The sequence below is a fragment of the Erpetoichthys calabaricus genome, chromosome 13 (assembly GCF_900747795.2).
Source record: "Erpetoichthys calabaricus chromosome 13, fErpCal1.3, whole genome shotgun sequence".
Lineage (NCBI taxonomy): Eukaryota > Metazoa > Chordata > Cladistia > Polypteriformes > Polypteridae > Erpetoichthys > Erpetoichthys calabaricus.
Genome location: NC_041406.2, coordinates 103,920,648 through 103,946,506, shown reverse-complemented (window position 1 = coordinate 103,946,506; position 25,859 = coordinate 103,920,648). Strand labels below are relative to the sequence as shown.

The following is a 25,859-nucleotide window of genomic DNA, read 5'->3' as shown; positions in this document are numbered from 1 at the left end:
GAAAGATGAGCATAACAAAACTATTGGAAGATACTGTCGATATTGGCTAAACAAGTCTTTGCAGTGAGCTGCTGGAAGACATTATCATTTAGGTGCTATGCCCCAACATTAGTAGACCAAAGAGCATCACCAGGAACTGGAAAATTCCTTATGGGTTGATGATGAAAACCATCTTCTTAAAGCTTTCACTTCCCACCTTCACTAGCCACCCCAGATTTCAGATCCAGCAAACTGAGTACTGCTGCCCCATGCAAGAACTCTTGGTTGTTATGGCATAGGTTGTGTTGTGATAGGTATTCTTGTTTAGCTTCTTTGTAATCAACACAGAGTTGGAAGTGTCTGTCTGTCTTAGGTGTGAGTAAAACAAGTCTTTCCCAAGCTAAGGTGGAAGTTTCAGTTAGCCCAGTCAGCCAACATCTGGCCGACCTACTGCTTGATTACTGTGCTTTTCAGAGGTGACCCTCCATAATCCCTGTTGCGAACAGGAACTTGGATGTCAAAGTAGATGGCATACCACATTTGTTTGTCTAATTTGTTTATCCACACTGAAAGAATCTACAAAGCAAGGGGTGACTGTATGAGAATACTCTTCTCTACTGGGTCAGACATATTGATTGCTGCATACTGTTTTTAAATGTCTGAACCCCACTCATAGGCAACTTGTACCACAGCTATGACTCTTATAATTAGCCAGATCTGCACGCTTGTAACTTCTTATTATGAGAAAACTTCCTATTTAATTCAAGTAATGTGGTGTTATCTTTATGAAGACAGTATACACAGAGATTTAATTTACTAATATTGCTTATTCTTTTTAAAGCATATATTAATAAAATACAACATAGCACAGATGGATGATAAACCCAACTAACAAGTCTATACCTAGCAATAAGGGCATTGAGAGGTGGCAGTCATCCAGAACAAATGCTTCAGTTTTCCAGTGTATCCTCACTTCAGCAGATGCCTATAGGACACTTCTAAGCTTTTTCCACAAGCCATATTACATTAAGGTAAAAGTGCTTCCAGTATCTACAGGTTCCTCTCCTTTGATATCTACCTCCCATTGATACTTAAATGGGTACATCGAAGATGAGCAGGGCAGCTTGCATCATGATGGCATTGCCTTGAGGTGCAACTGAGTTTTTTCTCTGTGGTTTAAGAGAGGGTATGTCATGGGGTGTGTCACCTGTGCAAGATCCACAAACGCCAAAGGCATCCAGTCCTTATCTTCTCAGGATTTCAGTCTTACTAACATGTCAGCCAATATCGCCACCCTCCCCTTAGTGTTGTAGCCACCTGTGGGTCATATGCATCAAGGACATGCCACAGTATTTCTTCCTTGAGTACACTGAGTTACCTTTTAAGGCACAACCTATGAATTTCAAAAATAAAGCTCCTAAGACAATACAATTATTTTTCATAAAGGTTTAGAACTTCTGTTCTGAGTGCGCATTTTAATCATTAGGGAGGAAGGCATCCAAAAAGTCAATACAGAATTCTGTCCAACTGTGGTGTTGGAGCCTCTCAAAAAAACACAAAGAACAAGCTGGACTTCTCAGTGTCGCTTTAATTTACCTGTGCAGCCCTGCACCACTCAGTGGATTCAGCACAATGATCAGCCTGACTTGTTCCTTTCTGAACTGTTACCTAATGATTACACTTACACTTTTGGTCTTCTTGGCATTTTTTTGTTTAGAGATCAGGGCAGCACCCTTCTCTAGCCACACTGTGTACTTAAGAAAATTGAACATGAATGCCTATGTTTTGTCTGTGTGTGTTCTCAAATCCTTACTGACTTCGCTCTATTCTGCTATGCTTTAGTTCTTCTCAATTCTCAAAAGTTTGTGGGAGGTTTACAGCAGTGTTACCCAACTCGGCTCAAAAAGGTTGCATGTTCTCAAAATTCTAACTCCTATTGATCAGTACTCTTCCAATGGTTCATTTTATTGTTTATTTCTTTTGTAGCATGCTTTGTTATAATACTCAGTATACAAACAATTATTATAACATAGATCGATTAAAAAAAAAGAAAATAAGAATTCTGGCCATTTTAATGATATGGAAAATATGCATATACTGTATCTCTAAAACTTTCAGTCAGATACATATTGATTGATTTAAAAAAAAAAAAAAAAAGGAAAAAAGCACAAAGCAGGGAGCTTAATGTACTGTATAATTTCATTCTGTGTGTTTATTATGAACCTCAGTAGTTCACTGCATTCACCAGGTAACAAAATATTTTGTGATGATATCAGAACTTTAAAATTCAGACTGACTTAGTAAACTATAAGCTTTTCTTACAAACATTTTATCAAGGCGAAGAACACATTTAAACAGAGAAAAAAAAAAACAATCACTTTGCTAAGTATTATATTGACCTACTAGTTAGATACCAGCTTGTTGTAATTAGCAAGATCTGCACAATGGTCATTTCTTGTCATGCAATAGCTTCTTATTTAATACAACCAATATAGTGTTAATCTTTATGAAGACAGTGTACAAAGAGAATTTTATTCACACAAAATAAGATGAGTTGCTCATTCTTTTTAAGGCAGATATTAATACAAATACATTATAGCACAGGCTGTTGGCCGTCAAGTGAAGCTAGTTGAACTAGAACTGTTTTTATTTATTAAATTAATGAACTGTAGTCTTAGATGACAAGTTTGAAATGTAATGCATTATGTGTGCTTGAGTGAGATTCTATGTCATTAACGAATTATGTGCATATGCCCTTGGTCATATGGGGAGTAGATACTAGAAAATATTGCTGTCTTTGATCTTTAGTGTTCAAATTATATGGTGGTATTTGATGCGTCAGTCCTGGGTGATAGGACCTTATAGGTACTGTATACAACACAGTAAGTACCGGATGAATTAATGTTTAGACCTAGTTGGAAAAAATCATGTTCAAAAAGTTAATTTTTGACTAATTTAATGTTTTCATTTATTTTTTGATATTTTTAGTGTTAAAACATTGTAAACTGAAAGAAGTGCCCATATTCATCCTTCATTTAATATCTTCTGCCTCTTAATAAATTTAATTGAACTTTCTTGTTTAACAGTATATATTTCCTAGTTTCTTTGTTTTAATGAGATGTATGTTTGATTTTCTCATTTTTTCTTTGGTGCATTCATTTTTGTTAACTTCAGGTTTTCCTGCTGTACAAGTTCAGGATTAGTACATTTCAGTTACTGCCTAGCACCTACAATATATTATATTAATGATCACATTGACACACTGCATTCTGAATATACTAAAGGAGCTTTGTCTTTAGGCATTTCCATAATTTCGTGAGTGTCTTCTGGTCCATGAACTTATATTTCAGTTTGTGGATAGTTCAGCCATGTCCACAAAGTTTGTTTATGCCCATTGAGCAAATTGAACGGTCGTGCTAAAAGCACAGTAACTCTGTATGGTTCTTTCTCTTCTAGCAACTTAGGGCCAACGTTAGGGAGATGGAGAAACTGTGCCAACGGGTGAGAGCTGAAGATGCACTGAGCTTGGAAAAGATTATCAACCCAATTAGAGAGCAGGCCTCATCTGCTGTGACAGAGTTCCTCAGTCTTCATGCACAGTCATCAGAGCAGCTCAGTTTACAGGACATTGATGTCAATAGTCTCAACTCTCCATTAACCAGATCCCATACAACTGAAGGTTAGTAAGTGCTTCAGCAACTATTGCTTATAATTTGGACTCCTTTCTAATTAATAACTTTCAAAATGAATGAGTGTTCTCTAACTTCACACATATACCCGTTACTGTGTACATGAATGGTCATTTTGATATTTAGTATACATAGTCCACTTGTATTGTGATCATATTGGACTGCCACCAATTTCGCCATCAAATCTGTTTCTTTGTTCCATACTCTTGCTTTCAGTTGTTATGCACAAAAAAGTATGTTTTTTTATTTGTAATATATTTTCTTAAAATGATGAGTTTCTCACAACTATTGCTGGTTACATAATCTTCTCAGATGGTCTGACATCAACAAAAGCTGAAATTTCAGTAAAGTTGCTTAGATTTTTGATATGTGCCGTTTATTTTGGGTAGTGAAATATTTTAATATAGTATTTTTATACAGTAACAGATGCATGAAGTTTGTGAAGGATAACAATTAAAATGACCCAGAATTTTCCAGTTTAAGACCAGTAATATAGGAACAGATAACAGATGTTGAAAGGCAATACTGTATTAGTTGCAAGACACATAGGCTGTTTGATCCACTTACATAAGTAGACAGTTGGCAGTGGAGGGTAAGTGGGAAAGAAGTTCTAATGCTATAATGCAATAGCCATATATACAACTTTTATGTAACAGAATAAAACACTAAATCGGTTGAGTATATTGAGTATAAATAATATGCAGCCAGAGAACCTAAGTATTAATTTCTAGCCAAGATGATGGACTTTTTCAGGTTTATATAAGGTTTTGAGTGAAATTGTTTGTTTTAAACAAGGATAGTTAAACAGTTTCTGCCCTGAACTTTTTGTACTAGTGGTGACAAATAAAGACCTGTTCCTTTACTTTTTTATATTTTATCTAAACTACAAAAATAAGGCTGGAGAGTGTAGCCATATTCTACCAATCTGATATTTGTTACATTATTAGACCAATCCTTTTCTAACAGTGATATATGACTGCTCCAAATGGTACTGTATATATACTATAACACACACACACACAAACATATACACACACACACACACACACACACACACACACACACACATACATACCTGATTCACTTTTTCATCTTCCATAGCTGGAGTATTTGATAAATGCTTTCTTTGTCAGACTGAGCTAACAAAGAAATTTAAGAAAGCAAACTCTGAGACTTTCAGTTAAAGAGTAATAATGGGGAAAGAGGCAAGGATTTTTGGGAAAGTCCTAATGCAGCAACCGTTCAGTGTTTGGGGAGGAAACCCTGGCCCAATTTATAAATACAGCAGATGTATGTGCAAAGTGGCATTGCATCTCTGTTACACTTTCCACGTTATGTGTGACCTGTGACCTTTTCTAGGATAACATGATAAAGTTTCCAACTTAAGAAAATGTAATGGTAAATGTACTGCTGGTATGGGAGCAAAATTCTAGTTACTTTTCAAGAACCGATGGAGTAATGGTTCCAAATCCACACCAGCTGAAAAACTGACGGAGCAAGTGACCACTTGTGATGTATGGGGATATTTTAAGTAACTTTGATTTACCCCTCTGAATGAACTTTGAGAAAAAAATACAAGAACACCAATGCAAACCAGTACCTCCCCAAGGGTAAATTAGGTTATGTTCTCCTAAATCGAGTTAATAGCATAATTTATTTTGTGCGTGAGAGCAGAGTGACAAGTAAAGGCAGGAACCAAGCCACATTTTTGCTCCTTCATTCGTTGGGTGCTGAGGAAGCTGCAGAGTGCTCATTTATTCATGAATCATTGCAGCATTTAGAACAATGCCGGTAAACACAGGTCAGGAACAAAAAGATATAAAACAGCTTTTATATAGCTCCTTTCTACAGTGAGATAAAAAGTGAGTTCAAGTTATCAATAAATCAGTCAAAGGCATCCACTTCAAACTATAAATAAATTGAAAAACTGGTCTCGTAGTGTCTTTTGAAATGCTTTGCCTTAGTTCTCAGTGTTGATGAAATTAAGCTCTTTTCAAAGAAACTGGCTGTGTATTTGTCACCCACCATGTCCTTTTTCAGAGCAGTGTTGAAGGGAACCTCCTCTCCCATGCTGATTTATTTCATGTAATAATGCCTGGATGTTGTGTCTTTTGAAATCAGTTATCCTTTCTTCTCACCCCAATGTGGTTTGTGTTTTCAAAGGCACGGGTTGTGTGCTAACCATCTGTTTGACTGTATTTTGGTGCTGAATATTAACAAGGAATTCCCATCTTTTGATTGACTGTGCCCACATTTTATAGGAGAAACTGAAAACATCCCACTGAGAGGGAACAAATGATTGTTTAAAATTAGTGTTGACCTTGTACTTAATTCCATCTGTTTTTTTGTAATATCTTGTGATCTATGATTGGCTTTGTTACATTTAAATTTACGAAACAAGTTAACTATAATACATTTGTTTCTATGTTTGTAAAATGTGATGAATGGTAGTTTATGTAAGTTATTTGTGGTTTCGTGGTCCATCAGTGATGGCATATGATCCTGATTATATGTGTCTAAAGGTCCAGCTTCTTAGCCACTAGAGTGACACAATGCCCTTCTTTCTAAATGCAGAATGTGTGATTTTCTGATGAAATATTAGATAATTTTATTTATTTTCTGATATGGGAGCTTAGCCATTGTAGGTTGTTTCATTTTGACTTTTAGCAAATAGGTAAGGATTGGTCAGTTAATACAATAAACACTGGGAACCCTTAAATTGCTAGAGTTGACATCCAAATGTTAAAAGATTGTGTGAAAATGGATCACCACTTTATAATGTGCCTTAGATGTGAACCTGCCTATCTTACTAACCTACTGCAGTGCACCATCTGCTGATAGCAGATGTACTTAACTCATACTAAACTCTTTAATCACACCTGGGTAATCCACGGGAAGAGCACAGCATGCTCTTGAGTTGGGACCTGCTATGGCTTCTCAGCCTGACTGAGGAAGCTCTTATTCCAATGTTACAGATTTTGTACCAGAAACAGTCTGTTGATGGCTTGCATCACCATTAATATTTAATGCCATTGTATAAACAAGTTTTGAGTTTCAAATCTGCATCTAGTCACTTTGGATATTGCTGAAGTACTGTTGGCCATACCAATTGATATTTGGTATTACCAGTGTAATCTGTATAGTTTTTATTGAGGAATGCAACAGTTGCTGAAACAAATTAATATGATTGTTTAGTGCTTAACATGTTTTACTAGGCTATTGTGTTGTTTTTTTTCCTTTCTGTTCCTGATAGTAAAAAAATAAAGGAAGAAGAATAGTAATCTTATCCAAGAGCTGCAGTTTCCAAACCTATTGCATATGTGTGCAGTTTCTGAATAAATAAAACCTCAAACATAATCCATTGGCTGTAGCAATTTATGCAAAAAGAAAAAAACTTTATATTCCTTCTTTATTGGGTTATATTTAGTTTTATCTCATTTCATTTCAGGCAACAATTTAAAATATTTATTTTCATTTATTTGTAACGCATTCTCTCTCTCTTTTTTTACTTTTTAATAATTTCAGGCATGTGTTTGGGTGATCCTAGTGTCCTGGATAGTGTATCCCATCCTTTGGCTCAGGTTCAGCTACCTCTCCCAGAAATCCCAGAAGATCAGAATGCAGCTGAATCTTGGGAAACACTTGAAGAGGTAATATTGTCAAGATTTTATAACTGATGCTTTCTTGTAGCAGCCAGTCAAATTCATGTACCATATTTTTTCATACAAAATACACCACTACCTAATGTTTGTTTATAGGGGAGGACCCAAGTGAAATATAGTATACTTTCATAAATGATCAAATATATTGCAGGAAATCATTCTGTGTACCACGTTAACTATTTTATCTTTGTTTATTGGATATCACATAATTCATTATGGGCAGCATAGTAGTACAGTAGTACACACTGCTACCTCACATCTCTGGGGTTTTGGGTTGAAATCTGCCCCAAACTTTATTGTGAAGTTTTGAAAACTCTGCCCATGCCTGTGTAGATTACCATCTCTACACATTACATGTAATATTAGTGTCCAATTTACTCTGAACTTGATATTTAGGTTGTAAAACGGATGGATTATTAATTATATAATATACTTGTTTATAGTTCCACACCACTAAATGTCTTGCTTTTAACTGTTCAGTTGCTAATTAAAAAAACAAAACAATAATAATGCCTACCTTTTGCAGCTCCATTTGACATTTTAGAAGCATTTCATAGTATCTTAATTGATTGGTCACATTGTCTAACCACCCATGTAGTTTTGCCATGAGTATTGTATTTGTCAGTTTGGTGTTTATAACTGCTTTTTGTTCTATATGCATTACATTATTTTCCATGAATTTCTAGTACTTGAATTGCCAATTTTATTAAACTGTAAGTGAGAATTGAATATTAGCTTCAAAAAATAGGAACTCCTTGTTTTTTTTCCTACCTTTCTAAATATTGTGAAATGCCAGTTTTATTTTGTTTCCTTTACTAGTAAGATTTCACTTTTGGCTGAAAGACTCCTTTATCTGTATGGTGTGGTAAAAGAGAAATACATAAGTAAGGCATTAGATATGCATCTAGATATTTAAAGATGTGTACTGAACAGTGCTGACAATACCATTGTAACATTCTGCTAGTCATTGTGGTGGGAAATTGACATTAATGACAGCCTTCACCCTGACCTCATATGCTGCACTAAACACAGCATGCATAATAGTAATAGTGGTTAAAAATGTAATCAGCACAATCCTTGTGTATCTGTTTTTGTGTAGAAAGTAAGTACAACCTTTCTTAGTTTTGTAGTTTTACATATCAGGACATGGCTATCACTCATCTAGTCCTTTCCATGTTGTAAAATTATATACATCCAAGATCAATTGACAGCATACAACTGGATTTGCTTTGTTATTAGTGACTTTACAAAAATATTACCATGCACAGAAGAAGTTAGTTGTGACCTAATATACAGTGCATCCGGAAAGTATTCACAGCGCATAACTTTTTCTACATTTTGTTATGTTACAGCCTTATTCCAAAATGGATTAAATTAATTTTTTTCCTCAGAATTCTACACACAACACCCCATAATGACAATGTGAAAAAAGTTTACTTGAGGTTTTTGCAAATTTATTAAAAATAAAAAAATTGAGAAATCACATGTACATAAGTATTCACAGCCTTTGCTCAATACTTTGTCGATGCACCTTTGGCAGCAATAACAGCCTCAAGTCCTTTTGACTATGATGCCACAAGCTTGGCATAACTATCCTTGGCCAGTTTCGCCCATTCCTCTTTGCAGCACCTCTCAAGCTCCATCAGGTTGGATGGGAAGCGTCGGTGCACAGCCATTTTAAGATCTCTCCAGAGATGTTCAATCGGATTTAAGTCTGGGCTCTGGCTGGGCCACTCAAGGACATTCACAGAGTTGTCCTGAAGCCACTCCTTTGATATCTTGGCTGTGTGCTTAGGGTCGTTGTCCTGCTGAAAGATGAACCGTCGCCCCAGTCTGAGGTCAAGAGCGCTCTGGAGCAGGTTTTCATCAAGGATGTCTCTGTACATTGCTGCAGTCATCTTTCCCTTTATTCTGACTAGTCTCCCAGTTCCTGCCGCTGAAAAACTTCCCCACAGCATGATGACGCCACCACCATGCTTCACTGTAGGGATGGTATTGGCCTGGTGATGAGCGGTGCCTGGTTTCCTCCAAACGTGACACCTGGCATTCACACCAAAGAGTTCAATCTTTGTCTCATCAGACCAGAGAATTTTCTTTCTCATGGTCTGAGAGTCCTTCAGGTGCCTTTTGGCAAACTCCAGGCGGGCTGCCATGTGCCTTTTACTAAGGAGTGGCTTCCATCTGGCCACTCTACCATACAGGCCTGATTTGGTGGATTGCTACAGAGATAGTTGTCCTTCTGGAAGGTTCACCTCTCTCCACAGAGGACCTCTGGAGCTCTGACAGAGTGACCATTGGGTTCTTGGTCACCTCCCTGACTAAGGCCCTTCTCCCCTGATCGCTCAGTTTAGATGGCTGGCCAGCTCTAGGAAGAGTCCTGGTGGTTTTGAACTTCTTTCACTTACGGATGATGGAGGCCGCTGTGCTCATTGGGACCTTCAAAGCAGCAGAAATTTTTCTGTAACCTTCCCCAGATTTGTGCCTCGAGACAATCCTGTCTCGGAGGTCTACAGACAATTCCTTTGACTTCATGCTTGGTTTGTGCTCTGACATGAACTGTCAACTGTGAGACCTTATATAGACAGGTGTGTACCTTTCCAAATCATGTCCAATCAACTGAATTTACCACAGGTGGACTCCAATTAAGCTGCAGAAAACATCTCAAGGATGATCAGGGGAAACAGGATGCACCTGAGCTCAATTTTGAGCTTCATAGCAAAGGCTGTGAATACTTGTGTACATGTGCTTTCTCAATTTTTTTTATTTGTAATAAATTTGCAAAAATCTCAAGTAAACTTTTTTCACGTTGTCATTATGGGGTGTTGTGTGTAGAATTCTGAGGAAAAAAATGACTTTAATCCATTTTGGAATAAGGCTGTAACATAACAAAATGTGGAAAAAGTGATGCACTGTGAATACTTTCCGGATGCACTGTACCATAGAATTGAAAGAGAATATACTTACTCTTTCACATGACTTTATGTATGTGCTCGTGTTTGGTGTTTCTCTTCACAACTCATTCCCTTTCAGCTAGGGAGTAAATGTCAGTCTGTAAATGGTTTCAGAGTTAAAATGCTGGCATTTTGGGGTTTTTTGTGCTCTCTTTGTTGAATGTGTTCTTATGAATCCCTTCAGCAGTAAATATTTAGGTTATTTCAATTTAGGATTCACTTAGCCTTCAAATCGTGTTTTCACAATGAGAAAAATCAGATCAGGTCTATATCATTAGGTGTACTGTCTATTTTGATCTTTGTACATAGTGGTTTCAACATGCAAATTCCAACCCATTCTTTACATTTATAAACCACAACGTAATCACTTTTTTGTGACTATATGGAAGGAATTTTTGTATGGTAGCTGTTAGTGGTAAATCTACAGGATCTCCATATCACGATTGTGTAAAAAATCTGTTTAGAAATGTTCATGTTTGCTCAAGATGTACCCATTTTGAGTATAAGAGCAGAAGATTTTGAATATAATCAGTGACTGTTTTTGAGATGTACCTGAAACACTGTTAGTATATGTAGGGGTGGGCGGTATGACCAAAATTCTATATCACGGAATTTTTCTAAATTATCCCGGTTTCACGGTATTCAACGGTATTTTTTCCTATGCATGAGTGGATGTTAACCACATTTTCCACTGCAATTACTGCAGTAGACTGGCTAAGAATAACCTATTCTACTGTTATGAGAATTGTACATTGTACAAAAAAAAAACATTTTAATGTGCACACAAGTATTAATACAGGTTTGCATGGCCCCATAAAGTGATAGTTTTCAAGGGGGTGGCACTAATGAAGAGAAGGAATCACATTGCATGACAGATGCAGTCAAAATATAGAACCTTTTTATTGATCAAATTTTGCAAAAACTTAAACTATAGTTTTGACAACATATTTTCAACCATCCAAAGAGGCATTTAGACTTAGTAAAATATCCATAGGTGCTTGTCAAAAGTTGTATTGCACTGAACATGTCTTAGAAAAGGAATAAATAATAAATATTTTTTGTAAACCAACTACACTTTCTGTTAATGTTAACCATCTCTGTCCATTGACACGTTAAAGTGACTTTTTAAACAAGTTTACCATCATTAAACTGCATAATGTTTAAACTAATAAAAAATAAAATAAATAATAGTGCAACTATCAGTAATAATACTATTACTTCAAGACTTCAAGCCCAGGTGCATTACACAGTATTCACCAAAATAAAATAAAACAAGTGCAACTTGGTGATGACATCTTTACCAACTGAACCACCATTGAGGCAAACTGCATTAATATGCACCTTGCTTCAAGCTAAGCTATATACATAAATAATAAAACTGCAACTTGCATTTATAATGCTATTTGTGGTATAGCCCTACGGAATCGTATTAGGGCCACGGTGAAGAAAAAAAATACGGACACAGGGAAGAAAAAAACAAACTATATGTCGAGAATAAAGTCGACATGTTGACTTTGTTCTCGACATTTCTACTTTAATTTTGACGCTTATGTCGAGATTAAAGTCGACATTTCCACTTTATTCTCATAGTTCATTTTAAGTTCATTTTATAATTACAGTAGAATGTCGTAAACTAAACTTCATCCTAAAATCAATGTTTAATTTACTAGATTTTCTCAAACCCTGTCATAAGTTAATGCAGCACATTAAATGCTTTGTGTTAAGTGTTCCCCGACCCAGTTCTTTTTTCACTATGCTTCTTAAACTGACTTCCTCTGCACTAAGAGGAGGCGCCGGCAGCAATCACTGCACAGAATCCATTCACTTCATGATATTCCTGCTCTCTAAAAAAATTAGAATGCCAAGATAAATACTTGATATCATTTTCATGATGAAATCCATTAAAGCAGGTATTAAACATGCATGGAAGTGAGGCGGTAGTGCTGCTTCCTCGCAGTAAGGGGTCCACAGGTATATGTTCAGTGAGCGAACTTTATGGCAGGTGTGATGAGGCTCTAAAAAACTGAATGTATGAATGGGTATCACAAAGGTTTAACTTAAAAATTGTGTAAATGTTGAGTTTGTGATCTGGTGGTCGGTGACACGAACACAGAATTCAATGGATGTTCTTCTGAGTTGGCTTTCTTTATTGCACGCGTGCTGTCTGTCTGATGTACCAAAACCCACAGTTCATATCCTTGCTTTTTCTTTCTCCACCTAACCAATCACCACACGATAAACGTCTTTGTGAAATTAAAACTAGTTATAAACTTAGCCCACGGAGTGGTCAGAACTTTAAAAATATCTTTGTTATACATGTTTAATTATGCCATCCATTCAGGGTTGCGCCCATCCCAGCAAGCATTGTGTGCGAGGCAGGAGCAAATCCTGAAGTGAGTCGCCACTAACCTCTATGCTGCCGTGCCCCCACATGATTAATACATGCTTTAATGCATTTCATCATGAAAATGATATCAAGTATTTATCTTAGCATTCTAAATGTTCTGAGAGCAGGAATATCATGAAGTGAATGTATTTCTATCTATCTATTCTGTGCGGCGATCTCTGCTGCGCCTCCTCAGTACAAGAGGAAGTCAGTTTAAGAAGCACGTACCGATTTAACATGGCTCAGGGAACACTTAACACAAAGCATTTAATGTGCTATATAACTTATGATGGGGTTTGAGAAAATCTAGTAAATTAAATATTCATTTTATGATGAAGTTTAGTTTATGATGTTCTACTTTAATGACAAATTACGAGAATAAAGTCAACATGTCGACTTTAATCTTGACATAAACGGCGAGAATAAAGTAGAAATGTTGAGAATAAAGTCAACATGTCGTCACACTATTACACAGTACCCAGGTACATTACACTGTATTGAAAACAAATAAAACAAGTACAATTTGGCTTGCAGTATTATCCAGTAGTATAGAAACAGTATTTACAAATTTGGACATAATGGTCCACATCTGACCTTTTAAAACCAAAGTATCTCCAGGAAACGGACGTGACTTCTTTTTTTTTGGCAAAAGTTCTTCTGTGTCATCATGTTCAACTTTATCGTCAGCTACAGCTTCAGTTTTGGAATGTTCTCTGTCCATTTTCACCGCGCAATATCTTCACTACCACTACCTATTTAGCAGTGTAGCAGTGAAAAAGAGCCCCCGTGCAACACCTCTGTGATTAGCGGTGTAGCAGTGAAAAAGGTCCCCACTTGAACAGTTTCCCGCTGCGCCACATTCCAAACGTCGTTTAGGTAATTTAAACCGGTGTTGAGGTATAAGAAAAATCCGTATCATAACAAAAATAAAAAATTGGTTTTCGGTATGAACCGGTATACCACCCAGCACTAAGTATATGAGTTACATATTGTCCCCAAATATCTTTCTGCTCCGTGGCTGAATATGTGAAATACAAGATTTGACTAATTAAACTCCCCCTTATCACGGACATGTATTTGGGTAAAGTACACAAAGGTCACTTCGGAACATTAAATGGCTTTTTTGCTTATGTATAAGGCTGCATTTCTTTTCACTTTCATATATACAGTACTTTTTAACATTATATTGTGAATCATCTTTTGCTTTGGAAGCCTTATTGCTGCTAGCATTGAAGTTAGTGGGTGAGACATCCAGTAATCCATAGGCACTGGCCTTGGTGTGGGGTAGGATGGGGGAGTAAAGGCATTGTGGAATCGAATCTTGAAGTTAATTGATTTAACTTATTAAATCGCTGTAAATTTTCAAAGGGGACATGTGGTGAACAAGTTGTCTGTGATGCTTGCTTACTTTTGTGTAGTGCTCCTGTTCTTATTGAGCAACTCTTTGACCTATTGGCTGTCCAATTGACCCACACCTTCACAAGCTGCAATACGCAACTTGGAATCAAAATGAAAACTTGTTGAAACTATCTTGAAATAAGAAATTTGCAGTGCATAACTAAAGGTCGGTGTTTTAGGAAGTACTCAAACAATTCACTCAAGTAAAACTACAAATAAATGAACAAAAATGTACTCGCGTAACAGTTTACCCCATTGACCTTTCTAGTCAAGTAAGAGGAAGAAAGTACTTGCTTGAGAATAAATAATGTATCAAAGTAAAAGTACTTGTGCTTTATAATATGGCGTTAGGTGAGCAGTACTTGTACAGTATAATATGATGTTAGGTGTACTTAATTTATATTGTGTTAAGTACAAAAATAGTACAAGATGTGCCATTTTAATGAAAATGCTGCAGATTATGTTGATAAACCCAAATTAGAAAATCTGTACCATACTGGAACTCGAGAAGAAGATTATTATGTTGACAACGGAATAATAAAGAGACAAATAAGAGTGTCCATGTAACAAACTTTTTTTTTTTTTTTTTTTTACTTCCAAGTGTATTTTCAAACATGAATATTCTTAAAAAAAAAAAAAAAAGTGTTAGATTGAAATATTGTTTAAAAGCATATTTATCCATATTCCAAATCTGTTTATTTAGAGCAGGGTCACTGTTGCAGCTGCAGTCAATCCCAGCAACAATAGAGTGCAGGGCAGGAACGATCACTGGACAGGATACCATTCCAACACAGGATGTGCAAACACACACAGCACTGCCAGTCTACCTTCTGTAACCTGCATGTCTTTCGACTGTCAGAGGAAACCCAAACATACACAAACTGCACACAGAGAGCACCTGGGGCTTAAACAACCATCATCCTTGAAAAAGGGAGCAGAAGTGAATGGCTTGTGAATATTTCTGAATCCACCGTAATTGAATTTTGTTTTTTGTTGAATTAATGTTTCATTACAGAAACTCAGAATCTCAGTTTTGTTTGTTTCATGAATAATTTTTATGAGCTTACCTTTTAAAATTTTGCTCACATACTGTATCTCAAAATGTCTGTTTTTAAAGTGGGCAACTATTATTGGAAATACAGTGATAGGTGGAACTGAATTAGGAGCTCTTATGAAGACGCATTCTCAGCTTCACGTGGACTTGCTGTTTATTACTTGCCAAGACAATTCATTGTTAAATTGAAAAAGAGATAGATAAATAAGCGTCCAGTGTGCTAAAAAATGTTATATGAACTTTGTAAATAGGCCCATCCTTTTGTCCATACTTACTGTACCTGAGTTAAACTAGCAGGACTGTGACCCTAGTTCTTGTAAATTTCTTCGATTTTAATACACACAGTAAATACCATAACAGAGTGTACAGGATTAAAGTGAAAATAAAGTGAGTAGCCAAAATGTGATTTTTAAAATGAGGATTACGATTTGGAATAGAATTGTCAGGAATGAATAACATTGGCCTTGGGAGCGAGTTTAGAACTGTCGAGATTACCCTTTTTCTTATCTATTGCACTAGTAAATACTTGCAGTGAGGCCGTCTTTCTGTACTTTTTTTTTGTGCAGTAATTGTTAACTTTCCCAAATTTATTACAGGACTTAATGGAACTAAATGGACTGGTGAATGAATTCTCCATGCTGGTTCATGTGAGTATTACTTTAAAGAACGTTGTGGAGGGTGGTTATTAGAACAGCGTTTAGTATTCATTTTAAAGTTACTCGGTCAGTAAAAGTGTTGTAAACATTCAAGCAGGGTGATTTCATGCATTAAAAGTTTACTTGCAGGTATTGAATTGATTTTTAGACCCTGGAGTATTCCAAGTGATGCCCTGATTTGGTGTGGTGCAGCATGGTGCAAGAGATCTGAAATATGACTCTCTTGTCAGTTGCCAGTACTGGAGTAGTGACTCTCCCTCTAGGAAGACTGCACTTGCTAAACTGCGGTTATTTGCAGAATTTTTAATGCATCACTTTCAAATCTGTATCTCTCTCCTTTGTTGCATAGAACAGGTGCGGTTAGGATTGGCCTGTAGGGCACTAGATGTGCACCTTTCTCATTTTGTTTCTAGACTTCTACTTTAGGGTTAACTGCTTTTGGCAGTTAAGACACTGAGATGTGACCTCAGCGCTTAATGAAGGTGGAAATCTCTGTCGGGCTCACACTGACATGATTCAGTCACAAATTGAGAACCAGCTGCTACTTGGTGAATATTTTATAAGCATTCTGCACAACCAACCTGCACCTGCCACCGCAAGACATTTGAAAAACTCCAGAGGAAAAAAAAAAGTGTGTGTGTGTTTTTTTTTTTTTTTTTAAGTGATCAACAAGCAATATCAATAAGTCAACTTTTTTGCCTTCTTGCCAAAGAAAGAAGCAGTCTCATACACACATGCACACAATTAAATAAAAGCTGCAATAAGGTCAGTAAAGCAGTGTTAATAAAGTACCATTAGGAGCTGAAGCTACATTGACTCGCAGATGAAAGCGGCTGCAGAGTCCTTGATTACAGGCATTAAATTTGTGTGTATTGGGTTACTGCTGTTTCCCAGCAGGACTGCTCACACATAATTCCTTCGCATCTTAGTCTCAACAGGAGAAGATTGACAGCATTGAAGACCATGTCAACAGCGCTGCTGCGAACGTTCAAGAGGGAACCAAGAACCTTGGGAAGGTAGGATTGAACACCCGCTGGGGAATCAATGGCACTCTGCCCGCCAGCAGGCTTCCGTATTCACCCCATTGATTGAGCCTATCCAATGTCGAGGGAACCTGCAATTAAGGAAATAAGAGAGAGGGGACTAACCAGCCACAGAAAGGGGGGCAGGGGGGGGGGGATCAATTTGTGTTGTGAAGGCCTCTTGCTGTGAATTACTGCAAAGAAGTGTCAGTAAAGGAAAAACAATATTTAGCGTTTTTCTCCATTAAAATAAAAAAGACATATTATTGAAGTGTACAGTTAAGTGAAAAGGGAAGTTGAAAAAAAGCAGTTTAGATGTCTTTAGTGTCTGCAGACTAAGTGGTTTCTTTGCATTAAAAACCTTGCTGTTTATAAGCTTGGTGTTGGCACCTCAGTAGGCATGCCACATGCTGAGTTTAGCAATATTAAAGCTTGTTTAACTAGTTATTTCTTACAAAATGTATTCAGGATAGTATATAGTAGAGGATACATTCTCATTTTTGTATCGCCTAGAAGGTTCTATAAATACTAAGACTCCAAATGGCTGCAAAATAAAAATTCCGTAATGGATGGAAAATAGCAACTTCCCCCCTTTCCGTCTAGAGAAGCATCAGAATTCTTTATGTAACTACTGTTACATCTGTGATGAATACAACATGGGCTGTAAATTTTTAAAAATGTGTGCTCATTGTCTGGTCCCCAACATCATTTGAGGTGTTGTCTTAAAAGAAAGAGAAGTGTGCAGTGCCTTGGATGGCATTCATTATGGAAAAGTGCAAAATCAAATGAAACCCGTCTGTTAGGTCTGCGTTATTTACTGTCTGACCCATAGCACGTCTCTGATCCCACCTACGCACCACTTTTGAAATATGAAAACATGTATATGGTCAGGAAATAATTTCAGTTAGTCCGAACACACACACATGAACAACTTGAAAACATTTTCCATTTGTTTACCTGTTCCCATATTCATCAGTGGCTGCCCTGGTCTTCTAACACAAAGAGTTTAGAATATTTGTTACAAAATTGATTTGGGGCAGAGTGTTCATTTCGGGGGGATAGAATTGCGAACTTTTTAGGAACTCCAAAATACCAGTTAAATTAAAAAAAAAAGCCTTTCTCTCTTTAACTTGTAACAGATTGTTTACTTAAAAAGATTGACATGCCCTACAGTTAAGTGTTGTGGAGCAAAGTTTTGTCGGCAGAACATTTTCATGTTGTTGTTCATTGGTGCTTTGCAGAGCATGTAAAATATGGGGGACTTGCTGTGTTAGCTTTGCCAGGGAAACTTTTAGTTAGTGGGCCTCAGTTTTAGTGTTGTTAGTTACATAGTACTTATGACATCTGATTAACACTAGAATTACCAGAGCCTACGAAAAAACTCGTAGATCCGGCCCACCTTAAATCGCTTCTTAAATCCATTCACACCTCTCCGCCAGCGTCTTTTGTCCTCTAAATGTGCTGATAAAGACAAGCTGCCAGCAGCCGGCTATTCCATACCCCCACCGACTCAGAACGTGCACGAACTTCTTCCAGCTCATGCCTTGATTGATTATCTGGGAGTGAAGTGGAGTTTTAGAATGGAAATAAAAGATTGTTATTTGGAACACACGCATTTCATGTGTGTTCCGTTTCTACAGTAATCTGTGTAAACACATTGTTAAAACAGAAACTTTTTCATATTTTAGTAATAAACGTTACAAAATGTAGGCATAAACTATAGAATGTGTAAAGCCCAAGTTCCAAAGATCAAATAAACACTTTCACAAAAGGTTCAAGGGTGATGCAATAGTTTCCGTGGCGTAGCGCGCTAAGATTTGCCTCTCAGAGCGCAGCTGCTTTGCCTCACAGACCTGAGTTCGATTCCCCGCTGGGGATAAAGTGTTACTTTTTTTTTCTTTTTAACCTCAAACGGACATAAAATTTATAAATTGGTATGCACTGTCAGTTAATGAGATCGTTATATTTTCATGTGGGATGCTCCTTTTAAAATATTTTTTTTAACAATTGAGACTGCAATTAACACGAACAAGTGTCCTTATAACTGTTATTTTTAAGATCCATAACACACAGACAGACAGAGCACTGCGTAATAGAGAGACAGTCAGGCAGAAAAGTCACTAGATATGTAAATAAACAAAACCAAGTGTAATCAAGAGTCTCCAATTCGATCCCCAGTCACTCCTATATTTGCCGTTTTCAGTAGTAAGCTGCTCTTTTTGTTAATATTATACAGTACACACATGCACTTGGTTTGCGTCTGTACTTGTGCTGTTACTTAGAGAGTCAGATCAGGGGGAGGGGTGATGTTAGAGCGCGTGAGCTTATTCAGTGCAGCAGGAACAACGCACATGTTGATCTTTTTTTTCTTTCAGTACATGTGCCTTCCCTATTTATTTATATATCTAGTGACTTCTCTGCCTGTCTGTCTCTCTATTACGCAGTGCTCTGTCTGTCTGTGTGTGTGTTCCAAATAACGATCTATTATTTCCACTCTAAAACTCCACTTCACTCCCAGATAATCAATCAAGGCATGAGCTGGGAGAAGTTCGTGCACGTTCTAAGTCGGTGGGGGGATGGAATAGCCGGCTGCTGGCAGCTTGTCTTTATCAGCACATTTAGAGGACAAAAGACGCTGGTGGAGAGGTGTGAACGGATTTAAGAAGCGATTTAAGGTGGGCCGGATCTACGAGTTTTTTCGTAGGCTCTGGTAATTGTACTGTTAACCAACCAAGTACCTTTCTGTATACAATATTTGTACTTTTTTTTTTTTTAAATTTATTTTCTACCAGGGGCTAATATTATTGTATATTATTAGTTCACTTGAGCGACTTACTGTTGAAGATGCTACATACCTTTCTGGGTGTTGGATGTAAAAGAGATTGCAGCAGATCTCCAAACTAAAGGACATCACTAAATAAGGATAGTTGGTAATATTACAAAGGTGATTTAAAGTTGATTTTTTGAAACTAAAAACTGCTGAAAATCTTGACTCTCCATTAGCATCAAAGCCAGAATTAGTACTGCTTCAATATACAGTGGGTTTGAATAAATGTCCACCAACAAAAAAAAGAAAAAGTTACTAACTACTTTTACTCACTTTAAAGCACCATCCTGTTCTCTTCTTATCACATCATCTTAAAATCGGCATCTCCATCAGCTATTGAAAAAATCGCACTTCATTTTGTTCAGTCGTGGTTTGGCTCCATCGTTTAATCTGCACCACTTTTAACTTAAGAAAGCATTGATCGTTAATTGGTATTAGAAACTTAATGACAGCATGTAGATGGGCAGTTTTGGTTTTTCCAAAAACACAATTCCATGCACTGATTAAAAAAGTAGTGCAATTGGTTTATCTCATATTTACTGTCACATACAAGATGGTGAACACGCTAAAATGAAGTGCACGTATGGCCAAGTACATCACACTGCCTCTGTCTGGCGGTCTGAATCTCACCTCGTAGATTATATCAAATATCAACATCACAATAGATATTGATAAGCAAAAATTCCGAGTTTTCTTTCAAATACATTACGTTTTGCTATCTGTCTATCTATCTCTCTGCCGCTCTTTCTATCGATCTGTTCATCTGTCTGTCTGTCATATATAAGAAGAAGGAAATAACATGTAAAAAAGATAAACAAGCATCACAAATTTCATCGGCATAGGAAAAGTAATCATTTTTCAGGTTTGAGAAAAAAAGAGCTTGGAGGGGGGTGAGGAAACCTGTTAATTAATTTGCTTATAGACATCATAAGAGATTGTGCTTTAGAAGACGTCGCAGATCAGAGGCCTGTTAGAAGTTACTGGAGCCTCAGAACCTGTTTGATGAACACTATCTTGTATCTTAAAAGCTATAATTACTGTAATGCAGACAATCTGGTAAAAGAAGACTTAAAAGGTTTTTTTTTTCCATTTCATAAACTTTCACTGGGGGGAGTAAAGTAATGGGGGGGGGGCGGGGGGGTTAGCCTCCCAGCGTGGCTTACTGTATAATCTGGGCCAGGTGAATTTCCCTAGTGTTCAATGGAAGATAATTTAAGTGATTAAAATTCTGACAATATTTGGCATTTTTGCGTTTGTGTATGCATGTACCGAAGCTTGGAAGTGAAAGGAAGAGCACAAAATCTTATTTATTTTTCTTAATCTCTTTTTTATTATTCCTAGCAAGTAATAACTGAATGCTCCATTTGCACCAATGCCTAACTTCCTAACAGTTTGTGCTATGGCCCTCGTGGCACAAAGACTAACAATGCATTTTATTTTCTGGCATCAGGCTGCCACATATAACAAACTATTAAGTTATTACACCTCAACTTCAAACCAAGAACAGTATTTGAAAGGAATTGAAGGCAAATGACAATTTGCAGTCCAGCTTTCTTGCATTATTCTTTTCTGCAACTAACTTGTAAACAGCTCAGCGCAGGCGCCAACTCGTGTGTAATGTGGACTGACAAACGTATACTCGGACAGCCAGCGGAAGAGTGAGGGGCTGCTGTTTACTTACTCAATGTTTTTCATTTTCACAGGCTGCTAAGTACAAGTTGGCCGTGCTGCCTGTGGCTGGAGCCCTGATTGGAGGTGTGGTGGGTGGCCCCATAGGCCTTTTGGCTGGCTTCAAAGTAGCAGGTGTGGCAGCTGCTGTCAGTGGCGGCATTTTGGGCTTCGCAGGTGGGAACTTCATCCAAAAGAGACGTAAGCAACAAATTGAAGTCAATTTGAAGCAACTGTCATCCAGCTGCCCAGACCTCAAGTGCCAAAGTGAAAAGAAATGTTAACGGATGGCTGCATTCCTCTTGGGAAATGGGGTCTGCCAGCACCAAAGTGGGGTGTTCTTGGACTGTCCAACTGTCAACTGCCAACTGTGAAGTGCTGAATATTGAATTTGTTTTGTGCAATAAACATCCTGGGGAAGAGCCTTCAGAATGTGGAGCTGCAAAAAGTATGTATCTGAGGATGACAGGATTTTCCTCAATTAACAGGTTTTTAAAAAAGCACATAAAAAATGCCAGAAAAGACTGTTGTACAAACTTCATTCATCTGGGAGAAGAGGAGGAACTTCCCCGATTATACAGAGTTTTATAGAGTCTGCCCAAGTTAAGCACACGTGGCCTGGATGAAAAGCACTGGGAGACGCGTTAGCTGTAATACTATAAAAGGCAGCTAAGAATCGAGTTAAGATTTTTAATTATCTTGTGAAAATATTTCATTACTATGAAACAGTGAAAACCTTTAAGGATTGGTAGTGGTTTGTTTTTAACATTTCCTAAATAAAATGTTTATACACACCTTTAGTACAAATTTAAGGATGTTCATTTTGTAATTGTGAACTGATAAGCTAACAACTAAAATTCTGAGTAACAGTTAATTACAAAATGATTGTTGAAGAGCTCTGTATGCGTCGCATTCATTTGGAATGATGACAATACGGCTGCTTCCATCCTAATGTGCTTGTATGTGCTTCCTCTGACATGATCACGATTGCAGTATAGTGTACATCACAAATAGCCGGAGTTCTGGAAGGTGTTATCTAATTGAAAATTATCACCCATTTAATCCAAACTATTAGATCCAGTAATACCGTTTTTTTATTAAGTGTTTTCCTTGTTGTGGTCTGGAGTGACATTGTGATTTTCAGTCCAACTAATGCGTCAAGCAGAGGCCAGTTTCTGCCTTAAGTAAATACTTGTTTCCTGTTTCTAAATAGCAAACACTTTTCATTTAAGAACATGTATACAAGTTCAGTGTTTTTTTCAAGTAATGAAAATCTTTCTCAAACATCGGCAAATGGATGTGTGAGCATTTGGGATTTTCCATTGTAGGATGAGTCCTTAATAATAATCTTTACATTTATATAGCGCTTCAGTGACAGGTGAGCCACTTCAACCACCACTAATGTGTAGCATCCACCTGGATGATATGATGGCAGCCATTTTTGCTCCATTATGCTCACCACACATTAGCTTTTAGGTAGTGAAGTGATGAGAGAGCGCCAATCAGAGTCAGGGTATGATTAACAGGGCCAGAAGGACCAGGCCATGGAGGGCAATTTAGTCTGGACATTGGGATACACCACACTCTACGAAGGATGCTCAGGGATTCAAGACCTTGGTTTTATGTCTCATCTGAGAGACAGTGCCATTTCTGAGGGGATTTGGGACCCTCATTCAGACCACAGTGTAAGCACCTCCTGCTGGCCTCACCAACACTTCTTCCCACAGCAACCCAAGCTTTTTCTTGGTTGGTCGCCCATCCAAGTACTGGCCGGGCCTGAACACGCTTAGCTTCAGGTGGATGACCTCTTCTAGAGTGCATGTGGTATGGCTGCTATTGATTATACAGTAGTTGTTATTATAGATATTGAGTAAACTTTGTATAAAAAATGCAAAAATACCATTTTTTCTGGCACCTCCTTTCCCACCAGATAAACTAGAGTAAAGGTTCTAGGATATAACAGCTTATTTGGAATACAAAATGGTACTTGCATCAAAAATACACAAGTGTTAATTAAAATGTATGAACTGGCAGCATTGTAATTTAGCAGGGCTTTCCACTAACGATGACCTCTGATTAACTTAACCAGCCACCCCAGTTTTCCCCTGAAGCAGCACTGAGAGCCACTGAATTGGCTTATCAGTTCACAATTAATCATGAAAAATAGAAGCAAGGCGAGGCTATTCTGTGAGAAGAATCTGAGACAGCCAGAATACTGTCCCTTAAATTGTTGAGCTGGCCCTTCATGGATGCTGTGTGTGTCTTCAATCAGATGGATCCTAAATGAATGAGGGTAAATGCACAGCTGAGACATGTCCAAGTGCTTGTCAGGCCTAGCGGAGGAGCCCTGGGGTTTTTTTTTTTTTTTTTGCAGCCGTTGCTTAGGTTTGCTTTCTGCAGAACCTTTACCTTCTGGTCTCTAAATGGTGACATCACATGACTTTCAGTGGTTTCTTCAAATTTACATCTTTTTCCCTTTGCCAGCCCACACCAGTGTATTAAAGGGCAGCAGCAGTCTGAAACTCAAAGCTGAGTGGCACTAGGTGATTCTGTAAGCCAGGGGGACAATGCCTGAAATGGCCTACCTACCCAAGGAGATGGCTTGGTTCTCATACCCAACACTATATGCGTCTAAGTTTTTAATATATTTAACAGGAGTGTTATTTGCTAACCAGAATGTGTTGCTTTTTTATAGCTTGATTTGTTGAGAACCTTCATAAGCACATAACAAAAATGAGGTGGTCCTCTGTAGAATGTATTGTTCTGTTTGTGATCATTCATAATTGACTATTTTCTTTACCTGCCAATTGCAATGCAAATAAGTGGAATGAGTAAGAAGAAAGAATATAAAGGAATCAGTTATGGGTAATTATTAACAGTAATGCACAGGACAGGAGGCTGAGCAAGAAGCTCGTCTGCTGCTATGTCACAGAGACCCTCCGAGTGGCCTGTTTTGCCCTTGTGGTTGGCTTCACTAAATAAGAATGGTGTGTTTAACCCAAACGAGTCAAGTTTTGAGTCTTGCTACTGTTGTCTTGGGCAAATTACACAGCATTTCTTTAAATGTAAAAATGACATCTGGGAACTTCCACAGGCCTTCACCTGCACATTTTTGGCTTGCAGACTATAAATGCATACGCAGTTGTGTTGAGTTCTGTGTAGAGTCTGTAGAAGTGGTTTGCACAGCCATCTTATCTCTCCTGAAAACTCCCCAGGAGGAGGACTAATGTTGTAGGGGCAGGCAGGTCTAGACTGAGCAAGTTAGTTTACCGCCACTTCAACCCTTGGCAGGAAAAGAGGATTGAAAATGCCAAGCCTGAAAGCCGAATCAAACCAAAATTTCTAAAAAGAGAGGTCTTGTATTCTTAGCACTGCACTCTTAAAGTGGAAGTCGCTCGAGACACTAACTGCACACACGGGGTTTTTAAAGACCACGTCAACTGCATGTAGCTTTGGAGCACAAATCAAACCTGACACAATCAGAGCTCAATGACCGGGAACTGAAGTGCCTGAATGTATTTCACAATCAATTTGTTTTTGGTGCTCTGTGTCAACAAATTCTGCTTTGTACCTAAAAGAAAAGTGATTAAAAGAAGTCAAACCAATGCAAACCTTGTAAAACATTTTAATTTATTTGTTGTCTTCCCCCTTTAAAGATACGTAAACAAGAAAATGATCCCCTTCGGAATGGGCTGTGATGGGATGTGGAGCGGTTTTGTAGTTGTTTTTGGAGAGTATTGTATAAAAAAAAATTAAAACAGAAGCACATGCAGTGAAAGTTGAGACATTGAGAAAAAGAAAAAAAAAAAACAGACCGCAGGAAAATAGTGCAAGTGAACATCTACAAATCCTGGCTGCGACTGGCTAGTATTAAATAAATGCCAAAATCTGTTCAATTCATTAAGAGATTGGGGATAGGTTTATGGTACAGTTAAGAAAAAAGAAAATATGTATATATTTTTATATACATGCTTCGCTTTTTTAGCTACTGCATAGAAAGCCCACTAAGCACAGACATATTTACAAGCTGTAAAAACAAGATATTTTTTTCCTTTTGACAAGAGAATCATTTTCTCAGTTTTATCCAAAATAAAAATTGTACACAGAAGAGTTATGAAAATATAGGTTATTTCCACTGCTCCGGGGCCGACGCTCCCGATTTCAAGGCTCATAAGTGTGTGTCTTCAAGTTAGTCCTTGTGTGCTCAGAGTTCATCTCGACCCCTGTTCAGGATGGTGTACCTCGTTTCACTTGGTGCTAGCTTTTGAAAGGAGCTTTCTGGAGGGCTGCTGGCAACTTCTGCTTTCTCCTGTGGAGTAGAAAAAAGGGAAAGAGTTTGACCTCTCTAAACAAACAAAACACCAGCTTAATACCACAAACACCAATCATTTAAATAAGGACACAGATGGCAGAACACAATATGTGCATTTCCATGTATCAGTTTCTTTCCATCAGGCCCACTAGTAAAGGGTTATGAGGTCACGGCCTGCAGCCTCTGCCCTTGAATGGCACAGTGACGGTTTTTTGTTTAATTTCTATCACATTTTCAAATCAGACACACTGTTGA

The 25,859-nt window shown here is 37.6% G+C and overlaps 2 protein-coding genes across 3 annotated transcripts in view; one reads left to right on the top strand and one right to left on the bottom strand.

Moving 5' to 3' along the window:
• Window positions 1-24,588, top strand: part of stx17 (syntaxin 17) — a 98,224-nt gene extending 73,636 nt beyond the window's left edge. For both annotated transcript variants that reach the window (XM_028817402.2, XM_028817403.2), the window contains exons 4-8: window positions 3,436-3,658; window positions 7,194-7,318; window positions 15,716-15,766; window positions 16,705-16,791; window positions 21,328-24,588. In XM_028817402.2, coding sequence (XP_028673235.1) covers window positions 3,436-3,658; window positions 7,194-7,318; window positions 15,716-15,766; window positions 16,705-16,791; window positions 21,328-21,576 — 735 coding nt within the window. In that variant the 3' untranslated portion in view covers window positions 21,577-24,588. The remainder of the gene's footprint in view (window positions 1-3,435; window positions 3,659-7,193; window positions 7,319-15,715; window positions 15,767-16,704; window positions 16,792-21,327) is intronic.
• Window positions 24,589-24,905: 317 nt separating this feature from the next.
• The window catches only part of erp44 (endoplasmic reticulum protein 44), a 103,304-nt gene continuing 102,350 nt past the window's right edge, over window positions 24,906-25,859 (bottom strand). The window contains exon 12 of the mRNA XM_028817400.2: window positions 24,906-25,601. Within this exon, the coding sequence (XP_028673233.1) occupies window positions 25,497-25,601 (105 nt within the window). The 3' untranslated portion in view covers window positions 24,906-25,496. The remainder of the gene's footprint in view (window positions 25,602-25,859) is intronic.